Consider the following 27,609-nt stretch of genomic DNA (forward strand, 5'->3'; position numbering starts at 1 on the left):
TGTGGCTGCATAAAAGTCTATTTGCCAGCATGGGATGCAGACTGCTGTTGGATTTAACCTCTTAAAGGGAAACTGACTGACATAATGTTCACCTGCACTAAACCTGATACAATGGGTTATAGTGCAGGTGAACAGGAGTAAAATGATGTATAACTTACTTAAATTGGTCAAGACATGGCCCCCATTGCTAGAATGCTATTAAAGATTAGTGCTCAATGGAGGTGGGAGGCGGCTTGCCGAGCTTTCCTGCCTTTGTTGTGTATGCCGATATATGCCCGCCCATATTATGCATATTCAATATTCTTTACTTTCACGTCCTAGTGACATGAAGGACTGCAGCTGCGTAAGAGGTCTGGTATCTTTGCAGAGCACATGCGCTGCTGACTATTCTTCACTCTCACGTCATAATGACTAGGATGTGAAAGTGAAGAATAAAGAATATGCATAAGATGGTCGGGCATAGCGCCACATACAGGACTGGGGCAGAGAAGCTCGGCAAGCCATTGCACACTAAACCTAATTAGTATTCTAGCAAAGGGAGCCATATCTTGAAAATGCCTTGGCCAATTTAAAGGGGTACACTGGTGGAAGACATTTTTTTTTTAAATCAACTGGTGCCAGAAAGTTAAACAGATTTGTAAATTACTTCCATTTAAAAATCTTAATCCTTCCAGTACTTATCAGCTGCTGTATGATCCAGAGGAAGTTAATTTCTTAATTTCTGTCTGACCACAGTGCTCTCTGCTGACACCTCTGTCTGTCTCAGGAACTGTCCAGAGCAGGAATAATTTCCCATAGCAAACCTATGCTGCTCTGGACAGTTCCTGACATGGACAGAGGTGTCAGCAGAGAGCATCATGGACAGAGAGAAAATAATTTTAAAAAGTCTGTATTATACAACAGCTGATAAGTCCTGGAAGGATTAAGATTTTTTAATAGAAGTAATTTGCAAATCTGTTTAACTTTCTGGCAACAGTTGATTTAAAAATTTTTTTTTTTTCCATCAGAGTACCCCTTTAAGTATGTCATACCTCATTTTACCCCTATCCACCTGTACTATAATCCAGTGTATTTGTTTAGTGCAGGTTAACAGCCTGTCAGTTTTCCTTTAAGGACACAGCCCATTTTGACCTTGAGGTCACAGTCACTTTTTATTTTTGCATTTTCATTTTTCCTCTTCACCTTTTAAGAGACATAACTCTTATCTTTCCATCCACAGACCCATATGAGGGCTTGCTATTTGCAGGACCAAGTGTACTTCGCAATTACATTTTTCATGGCAAGATACGTATGGTAAAATTCTACTTTTCTGACCCCCATAACACTTTTATTTTTCCATATATTGACACCATTTTTGTTTTAATAGGACTGTTTGACCAAATATGTTGTTTTTTTTTTTTAAACTTTTTTTTTTATGGGAAAAGGGGGTAATTTTTATTAAGGGGGAGGAATAATTTTTTTTATATATATATTTATTTAACTTTTTAGGGGACTTTTATGTGAAATCATTAGATTGTAATGTACTGTTTAGAACTATGTAATAACATAGGACTGATCAGTACTATTGTCAATCTTCTTGTACAGATTGCCTAGGCAGACCGCAGAAGAAGACTGGAGATCCTGCGTGCCATAGGAGACCTCCGGCCGCCATTAACACTCATCAGACCCCTGAAGATACACTACGAGGGTTCCCCACCAAACCCATCGACACCTTTATTTTACCTATAGATGCCGTGATTGGCATTGATCACTGCACCTAAAAGGTTACTAGCCGATATCAGCATGATCGCTTATGTCCAGCATTAGCGGTGACTCCCTGCCAGCTGATAGCAGCTGGAACTCACCCACAATGAAAAAAGCGCAGCTCCTGCATTTTTGTCATAGCCGCACCATAAATATACAGCGATGTGTGCAAGTAGCATGCTGCAGCTACAGTGATGAAAAGTTTGGGCACCCCAGGTAAAATGTTGTATTAATGTGCATAAAGAAGCCAAGGAAAGATGGAAAAATCTCCAAAAGGCATCAAATTACAGATTAGACATTCTTATATGTCAACAAAAGTTAGATTTTATTTCCATCATTTACACTTTCAAAATAACAGAAAACAAAAAAATGGCATCAGCAAAAGTTTGGGCACCCTGCGGAGTTAATATCTTGCTCCCTTTGGCAAGTATCTATCACAGCTTGTAAACGCTTTTTGTAGCCAGTAAAGAGTTTTTCAATTCTTGTTTGAGGTATCTTTGCCCATTCTTCCTTACAAAAGTCTTCCAGTTCTTTGAGATTTCTGGGCTGTCTGTCACGCACTGCTCTTTTAAGGTCTATCCATAGATTTTCAATTATGTTGAGGTCAGGAGATTGTGAAGGCCATGGCAAAACCTTCAGTTTACGCCTCTTGATGTAATCCCCCATGGATTTCAAGGTGTGTTTAGGATCATTATCCATTTGTAGAAGCCATCCACTCTTTAACTTCAGCTTTTTCACAGATGGCATTAAGTTAGCAACCAAAATGTGCTGAAATTTTATTGAATCCATTTTTCCTTCTACTCGTGAGATGTTCCCTGTGCCACTGGCTGCAATACAACCCCAAAGCATAATTGATCCACCCCCATGCTTAACAGTTGGACAGAGGTTCTTTTCATTAAATTCTGTTCCCCTTCTTCTCCAAACATACCTTTGCGCATTCCGGCCAAAAAGTTCAATTTTAACCTCATCGGTCCACAGAACTTGTTTCCAAAATTTATCAGGCTTGTCTATATGTTCATTTGCAAAGTTCAAACGCTGATTTTTGTGGTGAGGACGTAGAAGAGGTTTTCTTCTGATGACTCGTCCATGAAGACCATATTTGTACAAGTATCTCTTTATAGTGGAATAGTGTACCACAACTCCAGTGTCTGCCAGATTCTTCTGTTGTGCAGTCAAACGTGGGTTTTGAATTGTTTTTCTCACAATCCTGTGAGCTGTTATGACTGATATTTTCTTGGTCTTCCAGATCTTGCTTTAACTTCCACTGTTCCTGATGACTGCCATTTCTTGATTACATTCCGAACAGAGGATATTGACATCTGAAAATGTTTTGCTATCTTCTTATAGCCTTCTCCAGCTTTGTGAGCGTCAACTATTTTCAGATTTCTAGACAACTGCTTAGAAGAACCCATGGTGCTGAATGTTGGGGAAAGGTCAGATGAGTCTGGGCATTTAAAACCTTTGAGATTGACATCACCTGGTCTTTCCAGATGATGATTGAGAACAATCCATGACACTGGCAGGTCTCAGCTTTGCAAAGGGGGCAGTGCATGCTATAAATTCTGCAGGGTGCCCAAACTTTTGCAGACGACATTTTTTTGTTTTCTTTTATCTTAAAAGTGTAAATGATGGAAATAAAATCTAACTTTTGTTGACATATTATAAGAATGTGTAATCTGTAATTTGATGCCTTTTGGAGATTTTTCCATCTTTCCTTGGCTTCTTTATGTACATTAATACAAATTTTTACCTGGGGTGCCCAAACTTTTGATCCCCACTGTATGTACATTTACAGTGTGTGTCCTTAAGGGGTTAAAAACAACATCTTGATCTTGATTAAATATTTTGGAGAGTTGAGAATTTATTAATGTTGGTATGGCTAAAATGATTTTCTATCCGGTTTGAAGTTGTCTCCACACAACTTACCTGACTCAAATGCAATAGCACTTTTTCTTAGCCAGCAAAATGATGGTGTGGAAAAAATTTCATGCACTGTGCAAAAATCACAGCAGGAAAATGTGTTCAACTACAACACTTTTTCCCAAAGCACTTAATGCTACACCATGTAAAAAAAAAATGCAAAATGTTGGCACAATTAAACCATTGTGCAAAAAATTGTACCAAAAATAAACAAAAAACTGCTTTACCACTATTATTAACCCCCCCCTTTTTGTTTCTACATAGGCAGACCTATGTCCCTGACTCTGTGCTAATGTACTTTGTATTTAGTAGGTTAGCCAGAATCATAGAAACATAATTCACATAGGTACTGTTGTAACAAAACCAAAGGAAATTTTTAATGAACACTTACTGCAGTTTTATTGCACTGAGAAAATAAAAATAAGCTCAATCAGTGCAGCTCCTACCGCTACAGACCTAAAAGCTACGGTCAGGGTGCATGGCTTATTACAACAGAGAGTTGTGATATGTTGTAAGAAACCATACAACCTTGACAGTGGGATATGATTGCCTGCTACAGTGAAATACAATCTCCAAGGCAATGATTTGCATCTTTCTCATGGCTTACATAGGTAGTCATTTGTACAGCCTGAGAAAGTGTAAATCATGCCATACATAAGTTTGAATGTACAATTTTATTACAGAAATGTAAATGTTATGTTTTTGTCCCAACAATGATAACACTGTTTTTACTAAAAAAAATACTATGTAACCCATGCAAAGACAGATTTTCTTTCCTCGAAAAGAATTTTACTTACTCAGAATCTGCAGACATCTCGGATATGCTGTGTGATGTAGCGGAATGGGGCGTAGAGGAACACAGCATAGATGGGGTTGAGGAGTTTTGCACTGAAGGGTTCACTGTTTGTTGGGCAGAATTATTGGATGAAAGGACAGATGTATTAAATGAAGCAAGGATGGATGATAGAATATCTAGTTGTTCTGTGGACGGATGCCGACTGGGAACTGTGTCTAGATTTTCCCTGGAAGGCTGTCTTCTAGAGAGAGGTTCAAGGTTATCTCTAGATGGCAGCCGTTTTGAAAGAGTCTCCAAATTTTCTCTAGATGGTTGCCTTCTAGAAAGAGGTTCTAAGTTATCTGTACAAGAATGTGTACTAGGCACTGTGTCCAGGTGGTCTCTGGAATTAGACCTTCTTGATAAAAAGTCCAATTGTTCCCTTGACAGTTGCCTAGTTGGTGCTAGTTGCTCTCTGGAAGGCTGTCTTCTCGACTGAAGTTCTAGCTGTTCCCTAGAAGGATGTCTGTTTAATATAGAGTCCATTCTCTCCCTAGATACTTGCCTACCTGGCATAGTATTTACCCATTCTCGAGACAGTTCTCTTACTGGCCCTGGGTCAAGTTGCTCTCTTGACCCATATCTGCTATGTAATTCTTCCAGGTGTTCCCTAGAAGCATGCCTTCTAGGCAGATCATCCCTCCTATCACTTCTCATGTCTGACTGGTCTAAATGTTCTCTGGAACCATGTCGGCTTGATATGCTTTCTAAATGTTCTCTTGATCCGTGTCGACTGGAAATCATTTCAAGGTGCTCTCTTGAACCATGCCGGCTTGGGATGGTATCCAGTTGTTCTCGAGATCCATGTCTACTGGGTACAGCTTCCAGAAGTTCCCGGGAATTATTCCTACTTAGTTGCTCTCGCGACATCTGCTTGCGCATTAGCATATCAAGCTGCTCTCGGGAAGAGTATCTGCTGGTCGGCTGAGATAGACTGCCAGCTCCAGAATACATCCTGCCATAGGAGGCTGCCGGCACAGCTCTGTGACCCAATGTGGAGGTCTTATACCAAGATAATTCATTTGTCATCCTTCCCATGGATGGCAAACCTTGTGGATATTGAAGTCGATTCTTTAAAATTCCTAAATAGAAAAAAGATAAAGGCTAAGAAATATTTTCAAAAAGACAACATTACTTAAAGGGCCTTTAATCTGTCCCATATCACTGAGCACTAGCAGAAAATTATGAAAATATTTGCCTTAGATAGTTATTTTGTCTTCAGACAGTATATTGTATAATCATGGTCCCAACCTCTTAAATGGGCTGTCCCAAGTAGACCCCCCTTCTTACAGTGCAGTTGTTGCCGATCAGCAGGTACAGGGGACAGCTCTCTACCGACCAGGAATCTGCTATTATTGCAAAATAAAGTTTTATTCGACCTCCATTCATCTATATAGGGCATATAGATGTTCTAGATTGGCAAGTGCCTATGAATAATAGGATATGGGAAAGGGGTCTCCAGAAAGGAAGAACACTTTGAAGGACAATACCATCCTAAACATGCATACACATTTAAAACAATTATGACATACCCCACTAACCCCCTGTCATTTAATTACCTTTTCTCTGTCTATGAGAGTGTGTGAGAGAATTCTCATCCCCGCTGGTCAAGTCTGGCTGGTTGTTATTAGCTGCATCTTTGTTGAGATCAAGACCAAGTTTCCTTTCAGACCCCCATTTCTGCAATGAGTTTGGCTGCACCTCTGTGTCCCCAAGAGCTGGCCAATAGGACATCAAGTCATTGCCATCCATATCTGTTAGGAAAGAGAGGTGTCTTCTAGTTATGTTACTGAGTGAATGATATGTATGAGACAGACTGAACTTTTAGGCTTCAATAGGCTAATATCTTTGACTTGTGAAGGTAGAGGATTTATTACAACGTTGCTTTATATGACACTATGGGGGAAATTTATCAAAACCTGTGTAGAGGAAAAGTTGACCAGTTGCCCATAGCAACCAATCATATTGCTGCTTTTATTATTCACATGCATCTTTAAAAATGAAAAAAGAGATCTGATTGGTTGTTATGGGAAACTGGTAAACATTTCTTCTACACAGGTTTTGATAAATCTCCCCCTATATATTCAGGGCACCATCTTAAATAAACACTGCACTGGCTTTCTTCAGATCCATGTAGTTCTATAATACTTAGAGAGAAGATTTGTGGAACTCTGGGCTCACCTTTAGGGCTGTGATTTGATGGGTTGGTGAGGAGCCTCTCGCTGTGAGCTGCCCGTTTGAACTGACGCTGGAACCTGTTTCGGGGGCGGACATTTTCTTCACTCTCTGATGACGGAATAGACAGGCTGCGCTCCTCATCCAATGATAGGTCACTGTCCGAATCAGAGTCTTGCCCTAGTAAGATTACATGAAAGCATGGGAAATAGTATTGACCTGTAATGCTTACATTAAGGCTAAAATGCACCCAGCTTGACTACAAGATATGTTATCAGACGAGATCTACAATATAGGGGTATCAATAAGACAGATGCCCCTAATATGAATTGGTGTGTCTGATGACAGATTGCCTTTAAATCTAATATATTTAATAATGACTAGGCAGGTGTAAGACCATGTGTATTCTACTGTTTAAGACTAATTTAACATACGGTAACTCCTTTACAGGATAGCCTCCTTACCTCCTCCCCCATCTCGGTGAAACATTGCCATGTCTAAGTCAGTAGGACCGGAGTGATGACTATGATCTTTGGCAGATCCCTGGCGAGCTGCAATGTTTTCCCTGCAACAAAATCAAAAAGGTAAACATTAACACCTAAAGGGGTTCTCTGGCACAATTTTGGCAACACATTTTAAATGATGCCTCCTTAGTCCTACCATTAAAACTTACAGCCCTAACCACAGGATCAAACATAGGTGAATGATCGAAGGGTGTCTATATGCTGTGACCTCCTGTGATTTTAAAAACAAGGTCCCAAGTCTTCTGTTGGAATGGGGCAGCTGTAACGCGTATGCCTTGTTACTCTATTCATTGCCTATAGAAGCTGCTAGAGACAGCTGAGCAAAAGGCTCAGGACCCCATTCACGATATCACAGGTGGTCTTAGCAGCTGGACGACCTGCGATCACACACATATCTCCTGTCTTGTAGAGAGATAATAGTAGGACAATGCCTATAATGAAGCCACACTCCTTTTTTGCCAAGGGTGTCTAAAACACTAAATAAATGTGGTGCATATCATGTTAGCCAGTTTTTTTGGTGCAGATTGTGCCAGAATTCTGGTACATCTGGATCAGAGTTTGCTAGGGGTGTCCTGCCTGGCAATCACTGCGAAGACAAGAGATGAGCGAAGTTACAGTAAATCGATTCGTCACAAACTTCTCGGCTCGGCTGTTGATGACTTTAGCCTGCATAAATGAGTTCAGCTTTCTGGTGCTCCGGTGGGCTGGAAAAGGTGGATACAGTCCTAGGAGAGAGTCTCCAGCCCACCGGAGCACTTGAAAGCTGAACTCATTTATGCAGGCTAAAGTCATCAACAGCCGAGCCGAGAAGTTCGTGACGAATCGAATCACTGTAACTTCGCTCATCTCTAGTAAAGTCTATTGTTGTTCGGCTGTGTATCCATAGCAACCATTCTGTCTAAAATGACTCTAAGAGGGAGAATTACCAAAACTTGTGCAGAGGAAAAGTTGTGCAGTTGCCCATTGCAACCAATCAGATCGCTTCTTACACTTTTTCAGAGACCTTTTTGAAATGTAATCTGATCTCCGGTTTCTATGTGCAACTGCTCCAATTCTTTTCTGCACAGAAGGGGTGGCACTGACACAGAAAAAAAAAAAAAAAAAAAAAATATATATATATATATATATATATATATATATATATATATATATATGGATTTGCACCTTTTTCTGTGTTTTGGACCCACTCTTGGTTTTGGCTAAAAATACTTACCAAAATACTGTGTGAACCCAGCCCAGCCATGTTCATTTGTTACAGATTTTCTCAAGGAATTATAAAAGCAAAGTCAAGATCTGCAGCAAGTCTGCAGAATTTCAGTCTCATGTGAACTATACCCTTAATCACATAAAAAAAATTATAATAATTATATATATGTATATATGTATATATATATATATATATATATATATATATATATAGGTGTAGAATAAGAAATAAAGGAACCGCTGTAAAGAAATGAAACAGTCTACCTCAAATAGGCTCTGTGGCTGGAGTGAGTACGTGCGGTGCGAACACTGCTGACAGAGGACACGGTGGACGCTCCTAAGGTGATCCTGATCAGACCGCTCTCCTCAAATAAGGCCGTATTATTGTAAGCATTGGGACCACCCTGGGTGTAGAGAAAGGGAAGAAATCAGATTGATATATCACAAGATGGATGCTAGGGCAAAAGAACAGAACAAACAATGTGTATTACCCCCATAGGGGCTTGTCTGGATGACTCCTCTCCCTGGCCCTTTTTGCCAAGACATACAATTTTCCAGCCTTCTTGGACTTCTTCATTGAGTACACAGAAAAGAACCAGCACTGCCAAACCCTGTGAGAACATTAGACATTGCATAAAAGATTCAACAGGATATATGCATAATACATCTGTAGAAGCAAAAGGCATGTAGGAGCTGAGCGACAGAATATGGGATAAAATAGTGTGCACCGCACTAGAATGATAGGAAAAGAGGCAGTTATGTAGTATGTAGGGGCACTGACATGATAGAAATAGGTATAACTTGGGTACTGGAAAGGCATGGGGCAAAGTGGTGACACATATAGGATCAATCTAATGAAGTTTCCCAACCAGGGTGCTTCCAGCTGTTGCAAAACTACAACTCCCAGCATGCCCGGACAGCCTTCGGCTGTCCGGGCATGCTGGGAGTTGTAGTTTTGCAACAGCTGGAGGCACCCTGGTTGGGAAACACTGATCTAATGTAATGGTGTATCAGGTTAGAGTGGTATACAGTATGTTGGGATATAGTGGATGGACACTGCACAGAGGAAACAGCAGGTAGAGACACGGTGGTGGCATATGGGAAGAAATTCACATAAAGACGACGGCGGTGGCTTACAGAATACTGGAAGGATATGTAGAGGTATAAAGGTGGCATGTGGAGTCATAGTATACAAAGTATACAAATGCAAATAACATAAGGAAATAACAACTTGTCGGGGTAAAGTAGAAGAAATAGAGAGATAATGGAAGTTACAGGATCAGAATGAACAACAGTTGACATACTCAACCTACTACTAGAGGGACATGGTAAACATTAATGGGGTACTCCGGTGAAAAAAATCAACTGGTGCCAGAAAGTTAAACAGATTTGTAAATTAGGTCTATTAAAAACTCTAAATCCTTCTAGCACTTATTAGCTGCTGAATACTACAGAGAAAATTATTTTCTTTTTGGAACGCAGAGCTCTCTGCTGACATCACGAGCACAGTGCTCTCTGCTGACATCTCTGTCCATTCTAAGAACTGTCCAGAGTAGTGTAGTAGTGTTCTGGACAGTTCCTAAAATGGACAGAGATGTCAGCAGAGAGCACTGTGCTCGTGATGTCAGCAGAGAGCTCTGTGTTCCAAAAAGAAGTCATTTACAAATCTGTTTAACTTTCTGGCACCAGTTGATAAAAAAAAAATAAAAACAATAAAAAATAAAAAGTTTTCCACCGGGGTAAAGGGTAATTCTATTATCAAACCTCTTAATTCTAACATCCCATGTAGTAAGTTCCTCTATTGGATATCCTCTCCATTACTATATGCATAGTCTCAGCACTAGAGATGAGCGAACTTACAGTAAATTCGATTCATCACGAACTTCTCAGCTCGGCAGTTGATGACTTTTCCTGCATAAATTAGTTCAGCTTTCCGATGCTCCGGTGGGCTGGAAAAGGTGGATACAGTCCTAGGAAAGAGTCTCCTAGGACTTTATCCACCTTTTCCAACCCACCAGAGCACCGGAAAGCTGAACTAATTTATGCAGGAAAAGTCAGCAACTGCCGAGCTGAGAAGTTTGTGACGAATCGAATTTACTGTAAGTTCGCTCATCTCTACTCAGCACATACAGCTAGCACATGTGCAGACTCTGTCCAGATATCGCTAGCACATGTCATTATAGTGTCAGATCCTATGTTAATAGATGCCCAGATGTGATCAGCAAAGGTCCTAGATATATCATTAGATGGGGCATTATTTATGGCAGGGAATTCATTCCCACTACATCCTTTAATATGACATAAGTTCTTTAAACATATATGATGCCTTTCCAAAAATCAGCGCAGGAATCCATGTATATTATAATGCACCACCAGCATTTCATTGCCCCTTTACTTATATAAAGTCCATAATATCCTAGAAGCAAGTGCTGATAAGAGATACAGATCTGTCCCTAGGAAGTGAATTGAGCCATAGGAAGCAATTTTACCTGCAGGCTGCAGAGGAGAACATAGAGGTAGTGAAAGGCCAGAATGCTGTTATTTACAGCCAGCAGACCGAATAGCCAGGCAGTGCTGATAAACAGGAGGAGAATGAAGGAGCTTCGTATAGTCATGCTACAGGGAGATAGGAAGAAGCAGCAGAGAGCACAGACATGGAGATTACACCAGGAAAGAGAACATCAATACATTCATCATGTATTCCGTATACAAGGGGCAAGATCTGCAACACACACTGTAAAGGTCATGATAGGGAAGGGGGGAGCACTGGGGGGAAGGGGACACCATATTCATATTACACGCCCCATATTACATGTCATTCTGTGTCTATTTATTACTGAATTTAACCTGGGACACTGTTAAAAAGAAAGAAAAAAGCATTTTGTTCATATAATGCTCTTTCCACACTACACTGCAAGCTGTGTATTAAAAGGATTTCCGTACATATACCTCTGAGGTATACCTGGGACAGATGCCACTGTAGGTTTACATCCTAGTGGCGTCCCAGACAATGGATATGTAAATTGAGCCTGCGAAGCCCCGCCCCCTGTGCACGATTCACTGAATTAGGCAGAGAATATTCTGGGGGACATATCTCAGGACCTACTGGACATATTTAAGTAAGTGACCCCTCGTTGGACTCCTGTTCCCCCACACTATAATCCAGAGTATTGGGTTTGGTGTGGGTGAACAGGCTGACAGTGTTCCTCTAAATAGTACAGTCTGATACGCTATTCCATGCAAACAAAATATGCTATGTACTGGCCTAACAAGGGCAAAAAGACAGACTTCAAAGGATGAATGGGGATCTATGGTCTGATTGATGTGTGAACAAAGTCCTTTAAATAAAGCACTTTTTGCGCAGCTAACATCTGCTCAGGAGTCAGAATACCCCTTTAAAGGGAACCTTTCACCACATTTTAGGACACTAAACCACCAGTAGGTACTTATGTAGCCGGGGTTTACTGTCCGAAAACTGCCAATACAAAGTCTGCACATTCCCACAAATTTTAACGAATATTTTATTTGACCAACTTCTACATATATTTTATCTTCCCAACTTCTACATATATTTTATCTTCCCAACTTCTACAGTACTTCTACCAACAATCTACAGTGGCCGCAGGCACATGTGCACTGTGCCTTCATTCGAATGAAGCAAGGTATACTGTCCATGGTGTTATCAGCACAATGCACATGTGCCTAAAGCTCCTGGAAACAAGTCTGGAAGACTGGTTATTAGGCAATAGGTAACGGATAACTATAATTTTATTAATTTCTGACATGTAGTGAACAAGTCAGAAGTTTTGACTGGTGACAATCCAGGCAACTGAGACCTCAACTGAGCACTAAAATAAAGGGATAGAGGGTAGAGTTCTTCTGTCCCTTCATTTTAGCAACTGGTGGAGGTTTCAGCACCTTCCCCTCAATCAAAACTTCTAACATGTCACTATGAGATGTTTGTAAAAATAATAGATAACTTAAAAAAATCGAAATGTATTTTTTTTTTATATATCAACTGGCTCCAGAAAGTTAAACAGATTTGTAAATTACTTCTATTTAAAAATCTTAATCCTTTCAGTACTTATGAGCTTCTGAAGTTAAGGTTGTTCTTTTTTTTTTTTTTTTGTCTAAGTCCTCTCTGATGACACCTGTCTCGGGAAACGTCCAGTTTAGAAGCAAATTCCCATAGCAAACCTCTTCTAAACTGGGCGTTTCCCGAGACAGGTGTCATCAGAGAGGACTTAGACAGAAAAGAACAACCTTAACTTCAGAAGCTCATAAGTACTGAAAGGATTAAGGTTTTTTAATAGAAGTAATTTACAAATCTGTTTAACTTTCTGGAGCCAGTTGATATATATAAAAAAGTTTTTTTTCTGGAATACCCCTTTAAGAAAACCAAAGACGTAGACCCTCTGTCATTGAACTGCTCCCCGAAGGTCTTGTACTGGGCAGAAAAACAGAGCAATAGTTTTCCCTGGAAGGGGTTTTCCCACTTACATTAAGGTATCCTCTATCCACAGGATAGGGGATAACAAGCAGATTGGTGGGGGTCCCAGTGGTGAATTTTTATGGGGTTCTCAAACATTTCCGAGCACTGAACTCTGAAATGTTCCGTGGCCTCATGGAGGCATGTGCAGTCCACACCATTTGTTACAGTTCTTGGGATCAGTGGCGTCCTTGCATTGGACCCTCATTGATCTGCTTGTTATCCCCTATCCTGTGGATAATATAATAAGATGGAAAAAACGTTCACACATACACTATCCGTGTGCGAATTATGTTGTTACCCACTGACTTCAATGGGTCTGCAGCAAATCTGCTGTGAATTTTCCAAAGCAAAAAAAAAAAAACGCAAGTAAAATTCTGCAGCAGAAAATTCACAAGCAGAACTTATGTCCTTGTAAATGTACCCTTAGAGATATAAAGTGTAACACAATGAAGAAGAATACTGGTCCCTGGACACACTTACAGCACAGATTTTTTCTTTGTTTCCTTCTGTCCAGGGGAGCATACAAGTTTAGCCACCATGAGGAACATAACACCATTTAGCTGAAACCAAACACAACAGGATGTAAGTATCTTAAATGATAAGAAACGAGGACTGATAGAATAATATATATAATATTATTTTTAAATCCTATTTTGATGAAGGTGAAAACAGAACATTCTGCAGCCAATCAGATTCTGTCAATGATCACGGCAGCAGAAGATTTGTTTTCAGGTAGGTCAGATCAGTGATCAAAGCTGCAGAGGGAGAGTGTGCCGATTTTGTGGGAGGCAGTGGTCCGTCCACTCATGTTATTCTATTTGTAAAGACTATTGGGGAGATTTATCAAAACCTGTGCAGAGGAAGAGTGGTGTAGTTGCCCATAGTAACCAATCAGATTGCTTCTTTCATTTTCCACAGGCCTCTTTAGAGGCCTGTGGAAAATGAAAGAAGCAATCTGATTGGTTGCTATGGGCAACTGCACCACTCTTCCTCTGCACAGGTTTTGATAAATCTCCCCCTATATTGATAGGAAGGGTGTCATGATGTGCGGGAAGGGGACAGAAGCGCAGAGGTAAGGCAAAGCTTACAGATAGATAGTGAGATGAATGGGGTCCCCATCAGTGCAGAATATTTGAGAATGTAGGAATGTGCTGATATTGTTTGGTAGCGACCAGGAAAAATAAGGTGTCGCATATGAAAATTAGATGGACAGGTTCCCACAGCAGTAGACTGGCCGGGTTCTCAATAGCAGGAGTGCAGCAGGTTCCCAAGCAGCACAGAGTATCTCAGAGGAGGAGTGTGTTGTTCTTGCAGGAGGTAGTGACTTCTCCAAATACTGTATGGTATTATCTTAGTGTAGACAGGGCATGAGACATAGGCATTAAGTGAGGAGGGTAACTGAGAAAATAAGAATGAAAAAAAAGAGTCCCTAGAAGCACAGAGTACTTCCGGAGATGAATGTGTTAATCTTATGAGAAGAAGTGTACATATTTTTTTAGGTTAAAAAAAAGTCTCATCTGACAATGAGCTTATGGAGAACCCTGCATGTTCCACTGTGTATTAGCAACTTCATAGGTTTTTGTTTGTTTTCATTTTTTTTCTGCCTACCAACTTTAAAGGGGATTTTGGAAATATATTGTTTTTGCTTTTTTCATAGAATAGGTTAATATTACCTGTATCAGTTTGTTTGACTATACCCATGATCCCACAGGATAGGGGATAAGATGTCTGATCGCGGGGGTCCCCTCAATGCAAGTCTATGGGAGGGGGCGTGATGACTGTCACGCCCCCTCCCATAGACTTGCATTGAGGGGGCGGGGTGTGACATCACACAGAGGGTGGAGTTGTGACATCACGATCTTCCATTCCCGTGGTCGGGAGCCAGACCCTCCAGTGCTTCAGGAGCAGTAACAGGTGGGTGCCGCATGCTATATTGCAGGGGTCCCCAGTGGCAGGACCCCTGTGATCAGACATCTTATCCCCTATCCTTTGGATAGGGGATAAGATGGATTGCTTATCTTTGAGAATAAAGGCACGGTATATCATGGGGATGAAACATTGTAGAGTGATGGGATAAACCAGAAAATGGAAACAATTGTATATGATCCTCCTTTAATGTCTATTTTGTAATGGAGAAATATTCACCAGAATAACAATAGTGATGGGGCCAGCAAAACTCCACACAAGTTTATCATGGATTGAGATCCAGCAAAAGTCTGGATTTCCATAACCTTCAGGGTCAAGTCCCACCGCCAAACCTGGGAAGAAAGATATTTCTTATTATTAGCGTCATAAGCGTAGTGTTTGGTGATCAACAATTGTAGGGTTGAATCAACAAATGTGGCCCTTCAACTCCTATAATTAACAGTCATTATACCTGTAATAATGGCGGGAACACCCCAACCAATAGCATGGTAAAACCTCATGGCTCCGTAGTTAATGTTCCTGACTTCTGTCTGCATGCGATAAATATGGAGCCCATCCACAAATAACCAGGCAAATGTGGACAGGAAGAAATAGTGAAGCAGGATAGCGATCACGGTGCACAGGAACTGATACAGAAAGACAAAGGAACAGCACAAGTCAGTAACAATGGAGTCTATAGAGTCAAGTTCTTTTTTCAAATGTTAAATAAATCTAAGAAAGCTAGGTGACTGCCTTTATGGCAAAACCCTAATAAAAATGTATTTGGTTTCGCAATGATATGTGGGATATATCCATGAACAACACGGTAGATTTGCCATTTAGGAGTCTGGGAAAGCTGAATGGCAGCCCCTAAGGGATTTGTAATGCTGACCATATTGCTTGCCACCCTGATTTCTCATTAACATAAACAGCTAAATATAAATTTTAAGAAGAAGACAACTCAGAGATGTTATATGCAGAACCAACTAAGCATACAAGAAGCTTCCTCTCCATTTATCATCTCTGGGATACAGTGGCTGCCTTAGCTAGTGGAACAGGGGTTTTCTGTTCCTAATTTACCAATTTGAGAGGTAGCCCAGAGGAAAGAGTCCTACCTATCAGAGATTTAGTCACAGGATACATAAAAATGTCTAATGTGAGGACAACACTGGTTTATTTCATTGTCTTACCTCATTTTCTGTGCTGTTAATGCCAAATAAAAACACGAGCTCGGAGAAGATGAGTGCAGCGGCGATATTAGAGTGGATTCCTCGGGTGTTGGATTTCATCCCCTTCAGAGACGTGAGGATCGCAAAAGTTGATAGAAGAGCCACCAATGAGATGGACACACAGGTGTAAGAGACCACCGCCAAGGTCTCCAGATCTCCCTCCATTTGCTGTTTCATCCAAAGGAAGAAGCTCAAATATTATATAGGAATTGTAAATAGGACAATGGCCACCTAAATGTAAGACTACTACACAGAGAAGTTCCATGAAAATATACACACACACACAATGAATATGAACACACAATGCCATACACTTTCTGGCAAAGGGAGACACTCGGCACACAGAGAGGAAACCCACATTATAACATAGAGAACATACACACTTAGCACAGGTAGCATCTGATCTGTATTGGCCTGTAACCCCTTATCATGCTTCATACACTGCACTATAATTCCAGATCACTCCAGGGCTTGTTAGGACATAAAGTCCCACCAGAATTGTAGACCAAATAGCCACCTTCACTTACCAAATCTATTACTCTTCTTATTCTGGGAATTAGAACATTCATATTTGCATCCATTCCATTCCATTATACTGGGTTATTTCCATCTATATTTTATTCAATCTTATAAAAGTCATGTGGTGATGTAATGTGAAAAGTACAAGGAACATTATATTACCTCTCGATGGGAACCATCCATAAGAACTCCAAAACTACCAAACTGGGAGCACTGGCAGCGCACATGTGTAGTGTTCCTGAAGATCAGCTCGCAGTCCTTAGCTGTCCAACTACCAGGTTGGTCTATTCTGAAAAAATAGGACACAAAGATGCGATGAAGGATGTTTATCTATCTATCTATCTAGAAAAAAACACAAGATAGAGCAGCACCTCAGTATAGGTGAACATTTTAGGTGCAAAGCAGCAAAAATAGACCCCAGTCCAGGGTCCACAGTAATCCAGAGCAAAAAAATGGTTAGCTGCAGCACACAAAAGTAAAATGTAAAGTAGTTTTATTCCATTCCAAAGCTACGTTTCAGCCGCCCATGCGGCTGAAACGTAGCTTTGGAATGGAATAAAACTACTTTACACTTTATTTTTGTGTGCTGCAGCTAACCATTTTTTTGCTCTGGATATCTATCTATCTACAAAGTATGTAGTCACAGCAAAGAATAGGAGGTCTGGTAATAGAAGAAAGGCTTCCAATTTTATTCATACCATAAAGTGTACAGGTGCAATGTTTCGGCAAGATGGCCTTTGTCAAGCATAAAAAACATACAAAATGCCATTCAATACAATAAGATACAAAGTGATTGGTTAAAAAACATGTGCATTACATCTTTCTTGATTAAAGGTACAGCCCTTCTTATCTGATTGGAGGTTAATAGTGACATCATCCATCAACTGACATTAGTAATAAAGTGCAGATTCTTACTTACAACAAAGTGCATATAATATCTAGAGAACAGGAGGAGACTCCACATAGCATCAGGAATCTACTCACACCATCCGATCAGATCCCGCTCATTAAACATAAGTGGATTCATTTGTAAACATTCACAGTTTAACAAATCCACTTACCTTTAATGAGCGCGAACTAGGATGTACATAATGGATCGGATGGTGTGAGTAGATTCCTGATGCTATGTGGAGTCTCCTCCTGTTCTCTAGATATTATATGCACTTTGATGTAAGTAAGAATCTGCACTTTATTACTAATGTCAGTTGATGGATGATGTCACTATTAACCTCCAATCAGATAAGAAGGGCTGTACCTTTAATCAAGAAAGATGTAATGCACATGTTTTTTAACCAATCACTTTGTACCTTATTGTATTTAAGAATGCCATTTTGTATGTTTTTTTATCCTTGACAGAGGCAGTCTTGCCGAAACGTGGCACCTGTACACTTTATGGTGTGAATAAAATTGGAAGCCTTTTTTTCTATTACCGGACCTCCATGATATTCTTTGCTGTGACAACATACTTTGTGGAAGTTTATCCCAGCGATTGAATGCTGGTAGGTCACCTGCATGATCTGGAGGTGGTCTATGCTGACTCTCTTGCCTTGGACTATCTATCTACAGTGGGGATCAAAAGTGTGGGCACCCCAGGTAAAAATTTGTATTAATGGGCATAAAGAAGCCAAGGAAAGATGGAAAAATCTCCAAAAGGCATCAAATTACAGATTAGACATTCTTATAATATGTCAACAAAAGTTAGATTTTATTTCCATCATTTACACTTTCAAAATAACAGAAAACAAAAAAATGGCATCTGCAAATGTTTGGGCACCCTGCAGAGTTAATATCTTGTACTGCCCCCTTTGGCAAGTATCACAGCTTGTAAATGCTTTTTGTAGCCAGCCAAGAGTCTTTAAATTCTTGTTTGAGGTATCTTTACCCATTCTTCCTTACAAAAGTCTTCCAGTTCTTTGAGATTTCTCGGCTGTCTGTCACGCACTGCTCTTTTAAGGTCTATCCATAGATTTTCAATTATGTTGAGATCAAGAGATTGTGAAGGCCATGGCAAAACCTTCAGTTTACGCCTCTTGATGTAATCCCCCGTGGATTTTGTGGTGTGTTTAGGATCATTATCCATTTATAGAAGCCATCCCCTCTTTAACTTCAGCTTTTTCACAGATGGCATCAAGTTAGCATCCAAAATTTGTTGAAATGTTATTGAATCCATTTTTTCCTTCTACTCATGAGATGTTCCCTGTACCACTGGCTGCAATACAACCCCAAAGCATGATTGATCCACCCCCATGCTTAACAGTTGGACAGAGGTTCTTTTCATTAAATTCTGTTCCCCTTCTTCTACAAATGTACCTTTGCTCATTCAGGCCAAAAAGTTCAATTTTAACCTCATCGGTCCACAGAACTTGTCTCCAAAATGCATCAGGCTTGTCTATATGTTCATTTGCAAAGCTCAAACGCTGATTTTTGTGGTGAGGACGTAGAAGAGGTTTTCTTCTGATAACTCTTCCATGAAGACCATATTTGTACAAGTATCTCTTTATAGTGGAATAGTGTACCACAACTCCAGTGTCTGCCAGATTTTTCTGGAGGGATTGTGCAGTCAAATGTGGGTTTTTGAATAGTTTTTCTCACAATCCTGCGAGCTGTTCTGTCTGATATTTTTCTTGGTCTTCCAGATCTTGCTTTAACTTCCACTGTTCCTGATGACTGCCATTTCTTAATTACATTCCGAACAGAGGATATTGACATCTGAAAATGTTTTGCTATCAAGCTTTGTGAGCGTCATCTATTTTCAGTTTCAGATTTCTAGACAACTGCTTAGAAGAACCCATGGTGCTGATTGTTGGGGCAAGGTCAGATGAGTCTGGGCATTTAAAACCTTTGAGATTGTCATCACCTGGTGTTCCCAGATGATGATTGAGAACAATCCACGACACTGGCACGTCTCAGCTTTGCAAATGGGGCAGTGCATGCTATAAATTCTGTAGGGTGCCCAAACTTTTGCAGATGCCATTTTTTTTATTTTCTGTTATTTTGAAAATGTAAATGATGGAAATAGAATCTAACTTTTGTTGACATATTATAAGAATGTCTAATCTGTAATTTGATGCCTTTTGGAGATTTTTCCATCTTTCCTTGGCTTCTTTATGCACATTAATACAAATTTTTACCTGGGTTGCCCAAACTTTTGATCCCCACTGTATCTATCTCATATCTATCTATTGCCTCTATCTATTGCCCATATCTATCGATCACCTCTATCTATCTATCTTTCACATACCGATTTACCTATTCTACATCTGTCTGTCCATCTGTCTACTGCATATATCTCTCTCTCTATCTAATATAATGTAGTTGTATACAGAGGAGGTGGCATACTGAGTTGTGTGATTCCATTGTACACAGACAGGTTTGCTTCTGTTCACTGTTTCCAGCAGCTGAAAGTCTATTATCAGTGGCCCCTCCAGGTCCCCATGGATAAAGGACTGGTCTCTGAGAACGGACACACTCACGATAGGGGTATTCATCACCGGATTTTTGGGAAGCCTTAATAAAAAGTAAAATTAAAAACAACTTAGGTTACAATTCACATGATAAATTGTTTACTGTGCCTTGTCAGGTTTTGCAAAACTGTAATATAAGCTGAGCATTCAGGGAAGGAAAAAGTTACGGTATGTTCACATTTCCTAAGTGCCCAATGTTCACTATATATGTCACATACTTAAGCTGCGCTAATTCAGTTCAGTGGACCAAACGTAGTCTACTAGTGGCTTTATTCGGTCCATTTCCAGTATACTCTAATTTTGTGGGACTAAAAAGCATAGGACAATGTAGGATGCAGCATAACCAGGCACGATATTAATATTTTCTATCATTTCTGGATAGGTCCAATGAGACAGAATTCTTTGGGGCTTACCTAAGACTCCTTTTCTCTGTGTTATAACGTGCTGGCAATAGGTCCCCCATGGTGCGGTAAACAATGAGAATAAGTATGGTTGGCGCAGGTTCTGGCTCTGGAATGACTCTCTTTGGTGGAGGTACAGCTGTGGTTATGTTGGTCTCAGGGCTGGTTGGAGATGGCACAACTGTGGGTGACACTATAAAATAAATACAGTTCTTTTTCACCATATATATATATATATATATATATATATACGGTATATACACACCGTATATGTATATAGAATACAATCTAGTACAGTAGTGCTTTTGGAAAATGGAAAAAAATAATAATAATTTTTGCACAGAATTAAGCTATCACAAGTAAGAATCTTGTAATGCATAGTCACGAATGTCAAACCTGCCTGCATAAAAAGTATGTGTCACAGCATTACTACAAAGATCTGCAGTTCAAAAAGCTGGGTGACAACTTATATGGAAGCTGTAACAGTGGCCATATTTGCTGTCACTCACCTTTTCCGAAAACAGATATAATGAAGAACCTGCAGACATGATTCCTTGAGATCAATCTCAAACATTTAAGCAGAAAGGCTCTTATGGTCTCTTTTATCAAGAATGGCTGTGTTTCCCACAGCAACCGATCACAGCTCAGCTTCCATTGTTGCAGTGTTGTTTAAGAAGTAAAAGCTCAGCTCTTATTGGTTAATATAGACACTTTTTCTATTAGACTGTATTTTTTTTGTGCTAATCGAGCCAAAAATCAAGTGCATTTTACTTAGCAAGTTTCCTCTAGTGCAGTGGTCTTCAACCTGCGGACCTCCAGATGTTGCAAAACTACAACTCCCAGCATGCTCGGACAGCCAACGGCTGTCCGGGCATTCTTGGAGATGTAGTTTTGCAACATCTGGAGGTCCGCAGGTTGGAGACCACTGCTCTAGTGTGTCAACAAGTATAGAGCAATATTAAGTAGGGATCGACCGATATCGATTTTTTTAGGGCCGATACTCTGTGGAGGTTAGGGCCGATAGCCAATAACTTATACCGATATCCCCCCCCCCCCCCGGCAACACCGCTGCAGATCATTGATTTAAAGCGGGCGCTTTAAATCAATGAACTGCAGCGGCTTTCGCGGGGGCCAGAGACCGCCGCCGCCCGCTTCGCTCCTGAGTCCTACCACCGCCAGCACCGCACCGCCCCCCCCCCCCCCCCCACCGCCCAGCCAGGGACCGCCGCTGCCCCATTGCCTCCCCCATTCCCGGTTTTATAATTATCTGTTCCCGGGGTCCACGCTACTTCTGGCTCCGGCGGCGTCCTCCTGAGCTGTCACTGTGCGCACTGACTGTGACGTCGCGTTGAGGACATCACTTGTCATTGCGCAGCACGTAGCACAGGACGCCGCAGGAGCCAGAAGTAGCCCTGGGAACAGGTAATTAAACCAGGGATGGGGGAGGCAATGGGGCAGCGGCGGTCTCTGGCCGAGGGGGTGTGGAGCGGTGCGTGGGGGGTGCGGCCGGTGCAGTGGGGGGTGCTGTGGTGGGGGGTGCGGTGGTGGGGGGTGCGGTGGGGGCGGTGCACTATCGGATTATCGGCAAGGTAATTGCCGATAACGATGACGCCCATAATCGTGAATAGCGGCTGATAATATCGGCCATACCGATAATCGATTGATCCCTAATATTAAGTTCTCAAATATTTTTGTACATACACTCACTAACAAAAAAAATAATGCACCTAAATAGAAATGACGTATTGCTGCAAAACTCGGCATAGTTATGTTTCAGGCAGATATGTAAACAGTCACAGGTGTGATCTGATTAGACACTGGGGGGAGGGGATTTATTAAAACCTGTCCAGAGGAAAAGTTGCTGAGTTACCCATGGCAACCAATCAGATCTCTTCTTTCATTTTTGCAAAGGCCTCTGAAAAATGAAAGAAGCCATCTGATTGGTTGGTATGGGCAACTCAGCAAGTTTTCCTCCAGACAGATTTTGATAAATCTGCCCCTGGGTCTTGCCCCAAGAGGGTGTAATATTGCTTCCCCTGCGGCCCTATAAAAAGGCTCTCAGAGGCTACTTTTGGATAGGCTACCTCTTGGCGAGAGATCACTTTCTGCTAGCCATATCTCTACAACGCGTTCCAAGACATGTTGCCCAGTAGACAGACTTTGAGATGGGGTTCATCATTGGATTGAGAGAAGCAGGGTGGGTGTTTTGATGAACTGACCACCATCTAGGCCGTTCTGAGCAAACTGCTAGGAGGTGTTCTGAAACAATGGCTAAGTAAGGGCATGCACACTTCAGCTGCCACCGTCGTTTTTGTTTGCAGGGGTATCATTACAGAGAAACCTGGAACTAAATCATCATTAGCTGCAAATTTAGGTTCTGTTTGGGATCTGACAATGGTCAGGTTGGAGCCTCGTGGGGAGCGCTTCAATCCTGCCTTTGCTGTGGAGATACACACTGCCCCAACTGCTGTGTGATTATCTAGAAGCCATCACATATCAGTCAGTCACCCCTAGTAGTAATAGGAGGGAAACAAAAAGCTAAGCCATGCGTGCAGGACATCCTACAGCCACTGTGTTGCCTCTTATGGCTTCCAATTGGCATTTTTCAGCAGGATAATGTTCGCCCATACGCAGCAAAGGTTTCCCAGGCATGTCTCTGCCACATTCTAACACTTTCATATCCTGCTTGGTCGCCAGAATAATTCCAGTCGAGCATTTATGTTGAGTGTGCAGGATCTACAGGCCCAGCTGCATCATCTGTGGGCAAATGTGCCGCAGGATGCCGTACAAAACCTGTATACCACCATGCCCAACCGTATGTCATCTTGTATCCAGGCTAGAGGCGGCCCCAAAGGACACTAGAGACTCCTTTCAATTGTACAGTTTTCCCCTTTTCACTCTAATATTATAATCACTCACTAACCAATAACCAAATAACTCCTTCTTAGTGTGTTCCTTTATTGTCAATGAGTATATATATATATATATATATATATATACATATACACACACAGTGATCCCTCAAGTTACAATATTAATTGGTTCCAGGACGACCATTGTATGTTGAAACCATTGTATGTTGAGACCATAACTCTATGGAAACCTGGTAATTGGTTCTGAAGCCACCAAAATGTCATCCAAAAATAGGAAAAAGTGAGGATTAAAGAAAAATAAATAGATAACTAATATAGATAAAGTAAGTCCTTACATATAAGAGTAAGAAAGATCTGCTGGGAGCTGTGAATCACTGTCTATGTCAATGTTTCCCCACCAGGGTGCCTCCAGCTGTTGCAAAACTACAACTACCAGTATGTCCGGACAGCCGTTGGCTGTCCGGGCATGCTGGGAGTTGTAGTTTTGCAACAGCTGGAGGCACCCTGGTGGGGAAACAATGGTTTATGTAGAGAACAGGAGCTTCTCCAGGGTCCTATACAGTACACACAGTGTCCCAAATGGAGCCGCCCTTACTTGGTGTCCAAAGGAGCAGCTAACCTTGGCACAGGTAAGGAGTAGTACAGAACCTGTAGTTCCTCCCTGTACTGTAGGGGGCGCTACCAGACAGCCATTCAGTGCTTGTTCTTCAGTAATAGAGGTGATTTACCAGTAAAATGCCAATTCTGATTGGTCAATTCCTCCAGTTGTGGCACGTTTTGTAGATCTGGATTATCTGTAGCATTGTATGTTGAGTCTGGTTTCAAGTTACAATGGTCCAGAAAAGACCATTGTATGTTGAAACTATAGTATGTTGAGGCCATTGTAAGTTGAGGGATCACTGTATACATGGAGGTGAAATCATATTGTATCGTCACATTACCTTCTGGCTTAGGCGGGTTTAGGACTGAGGCTGGCAGCACCACGTGGGTATGAGGATCCCAGGAAATCTGACCTCGGAAGAGACTGCTGTGATACCTTGGAAAATGTTTTCTTGGCGGTATCTGATTATCCACTCGCTCGATATTAACAACTGTCACAAGAAAGGCAAAAGCAGAGTCTCAGGAGCTTCCCTTCACAATCTGGTTGAGTTTGTGATAAATGTCTAGCAATAATTGCAAACCCACAATACCTCCAGACACTAGAGCATGGTGCAGGCAGCCAAGAAACAGAACTAATCCCATTAAATTCACATTCTTCCTCCGCTAAGCGAACGGCTACAAATATACTGAGGTTTATGCCACTCGGCAGTTTCCTCTGGCATCTGGGATTCGGAGATAGGTACCTTCTTTGCCAGTTACCATCAGACTTAATAATAAACTTTCTTATTTTAAGTAGCTTTCCAAATCACATCATCTCTCAAGAATGTTAGGAAAAGGTCAGATATACAGACACAGATTCTCACTGCTAACGAACAATAAAGGAACTTTTACCGACTTTTCTTTTTGGAAAAAGTTTCTATAAACACTTGTAGAGAAAGGCTCTCCTCCTTTAGTACATGCTATTATTTTTAATATTAAGGAAGTTGTCTGGATAAGAAAATACATTTTTTAAATAATCTATCTTATACAGATATAAAGGTATGCTTTGGAGAATCGATTTCAATAAGTACCATGCAATTTTTCTTTGCTCCTGTGGTGGCGCTGCAGGAGAACTGAACACTTTACTCCAGTTTCCCTCACAGATTACATATTATCACTGATAGTCATGGTAGCCCAGTAACTTTGTGATCAGTTTATCATTTGCGTAACCTTGTAAAAAAATGGAAATGTCCAAAGTGGACAACTGTTTTATAAAATGCTATGTTAAAGGGGTATTCCAGGAAAAAACTGTTTTATATATATCAACTGGCTCCAGAAAGTTAAACAGATTTGTAAATTACTTCTATTAAAAAATCTTAATCCTTTCAGTACTTATGAGCTTCTGAAGTTAAAGGAGTAGTCCAGTGGGGAACCCAGTGGTGAACAACTTATCCCCTATCCTAAGGATAGGGGATAAGTTTGAGATCGCGGGGGGTCCGACCGCTGGGGCCCCCTGCGATCTCCTGTACGGAGCCCCGACAGCCCGCGGGAAGGGGGCGTGTCGACCTCCGCACGAAGCGGCGGCCGACACGCCCCCTCAATACAACTCTATGGTAGAGCCAAAGCGCTGCCTTTGGCAATCTCCGACTCTGCCATAGAGATGTATTGAGGGGGCGTGTCGGACGCCGCTTCGTGCGGAGGTCGACACCCGCTATCTGGCCCGAGAGCCTTGCCCCCGTACAGAGAGATTGCAGGGGGCCCCAGCGGTCAGACCCCCCGCGATCTCAAACTTATCCCCTATCCTTAGGATAGGGGATAAGTTTTTCACCACTGGACTACCCCTTTAAGGTTGTTGTTTTCTGTCTAAGTGCTCTCTGATGACACGTGTCTCGGGAAACGCCCAGTTTAGAAGAGGTTTGCTATGGGAATTTGCTTCTAAACTGGGCGTTTCCCGAGACAGGTGTCATCAGAGAGGATTTAGACAGAAAAGAACAACCTTAACTTCAGAAGCTCATAAGTACTGGAATACCCCTTTAAACCCAGGGAGGTAGTGGGATATCAGAAGGAGAGAAGAGGGTCCAATGGGAATGGTGATTTACAGCTATGTATATGCCACACTGCTTCTCTACAGCTGAATTTCATACAATTACATTATACATATTTTTTTCACACTTCTTGCACTTACTAATGTTAGGGGTCACCAGGCCAACCGGGTTCAGATAGGTAAGTTTCATGTTCTTGGCCAGGGTGCTGCTATATTCTTGGAACAGGTCCATGAGCCCGGCACTGCCATGGTCATTCTGCAGAAGCATTTCCCAATGCTCCTTGTTATTCAAAGTTAAGATGGAACTTCCTGTCTGGAAAAGGTTCTGGAAAGAGAAAGGAGAATAAAATTGATAGCTATTGCAGCACAGTATATGTGGGATTTCACTATATCCAATAGTCTAGTCATATCCAGAGCTGCTTTCATTATTCTGGTGGCTGCTGGTTAACTCTGGTGACTGAGACAGGAACTACAAAGAACATCTCTCATGTGCAATATATGGACAAACCTACTGATAATTGTACAAGAAAAAGAGGAAGGGCTCGACCAATGTATTACAACAATATAATAGGGGTGCTACTTACAGCAAGAAAAGCACAATATCTATACAAAAGAAAGCAAACTGCATACAGTGCACACCCAAAGTAAGTTTAAATAATACAAAAGCTTTATTCATAAAAACCAAGTACAAAAAGGGAGACACATACATCTAAAACCATTTAAAAAGGCTCATTTGTGAGCCTGATGCCATCACTGGGGAAGGGGACATGACCCCCCAACCCTGCCCTAATTCCAATACACAAATAAGGCTAACACTCCAAAGTAGTGTATAAAGGATTACAAGAGATCATAATACAAGTCAGTGGAATGAAATACAGTGCAAATAATACAAATAAAATTAGTACAAAAGTAAGCAAAGCACAGACGAAGGAGCAGTATTAGGATAGCAGAAGGGCAGGGAGACCGAAGCCCGGAGCCCAATGAGGCAGGGAGACCGGAGACCCAATGAGGCAGGGAGACCGGAGCCCAATGAGGCAGGGAGACCGAAGCCCAATGAGGCAGGGAGACCGGAGCCCAATGAGTACAAAAGTAAGCAAACCACAGACGAAGGAGCAGTATTAGGATAGCAGAAGGGCAGGGAGACAGAAGCCCGGAGCCCAATGAGGCAGGGAGACCGGAGCCCAATGAGGCAGGGAGACCGGAGCCCAATGAGGCAGGGAGACCGGAGCCCAATGAGGCAGGGAGACAGGAGCCCAATGAGTACAAAAGTAAGCAAACCACAGACGAAGGAGCAGTATTAGGATAGCAGAAGGGCAGGGAGACAGAAGCCCGGAGCCCAATGAGGCAGGGAGACCGGATCCCAATGAGGCAGGGAGACCGGAGCCCAATGAGTACAAAAGTAAGCAAACCACAGACGAAGGAGCAGTATTAGGATAGCAGAAGGGCAGGGAGACCGAAGCCCGGAGCCCAATGAGGCAGGGAGACCGGAGACCCAATGAGGCAGGGAGACCGGAGCCCAATGAGGCAGGGAGACCGAAGCCCAATAAGGCAGGGAGACCGGAGCCCAATGAGTACAAAAGTAAGCAAACCACAGACGAAGGAGCAGTATTAGGATAGCAGAAGGGCAGGGAGACAGAAGCCCGGAGCCCAATGAGGCAGGGAGACCGGAGCCCAATGAGGCAGGGAGACCGGAGCCCAAT

The 27,609-nt window shown here is 41.7% G+C and overlaps 1 protein-coding gene across 1 annotated transcript in view; it reads right to left on the reverse strand.

The window, feature by feature from the left end:
• The window catches only part of CELSR3 (cadherin EGF LAG seven-pass G-type receptor 3), a 191,015-nt gene that overhangs the window by 7,328 nt on the left and 156,078 nt on the right, over positions 1-27,609 (reverse strand). The window contains 16 exon segments of the mRNA XM_056524795.1: positions 4,461-5,580; positions 6,058-6,252; positions 6,680-6,853; positions 7,138-7,238; positions 8,668-8,807; positions 8,895-9,014; positions 10,893-11,019; positions 13,376-13,455; positions 15,041-15,153; positions 15,273-15,447; positions 15,991-16,197; positions 16,711-16,837; positions 19,888-20,055; positions 20,426-20,594; positions 24,228-24,377; positions 26,051-26,234. Coding sequence (XP_056380770.1) covers positions 4,461-5,580; positions 6,058-6,252; positions 6,680-6,853; positions 7,138-7,238; positions 8,668-8,807; positions 8,895-9,014; positions 10,893-11,019; positions 13,376-13,455; positions 15,041-15,153; positions 15,273-15,447; positions 15,991-16,197; positions 16,711-16,837; positions 19,888-20,055; positions 20,426-20,594; positions 24,228-24,377; positions 26,051-26,234 — 3,350 coding nt within the window.

Source organism: Hyla sarda, chromosome 6 (genome assembly GCF_029499605.1).
Source record: "Hyla sarda isolate aHylSar1 chromosome 6, aHylSar1.hap1, whole genome shotgun sequence".
In the NCBI taxonomy this organism is placed as follows: Eukaryota; Metazoa; Chordata; class Amphibia; order Anura; family Hylidae; genus Hyla; species Hyla sarda.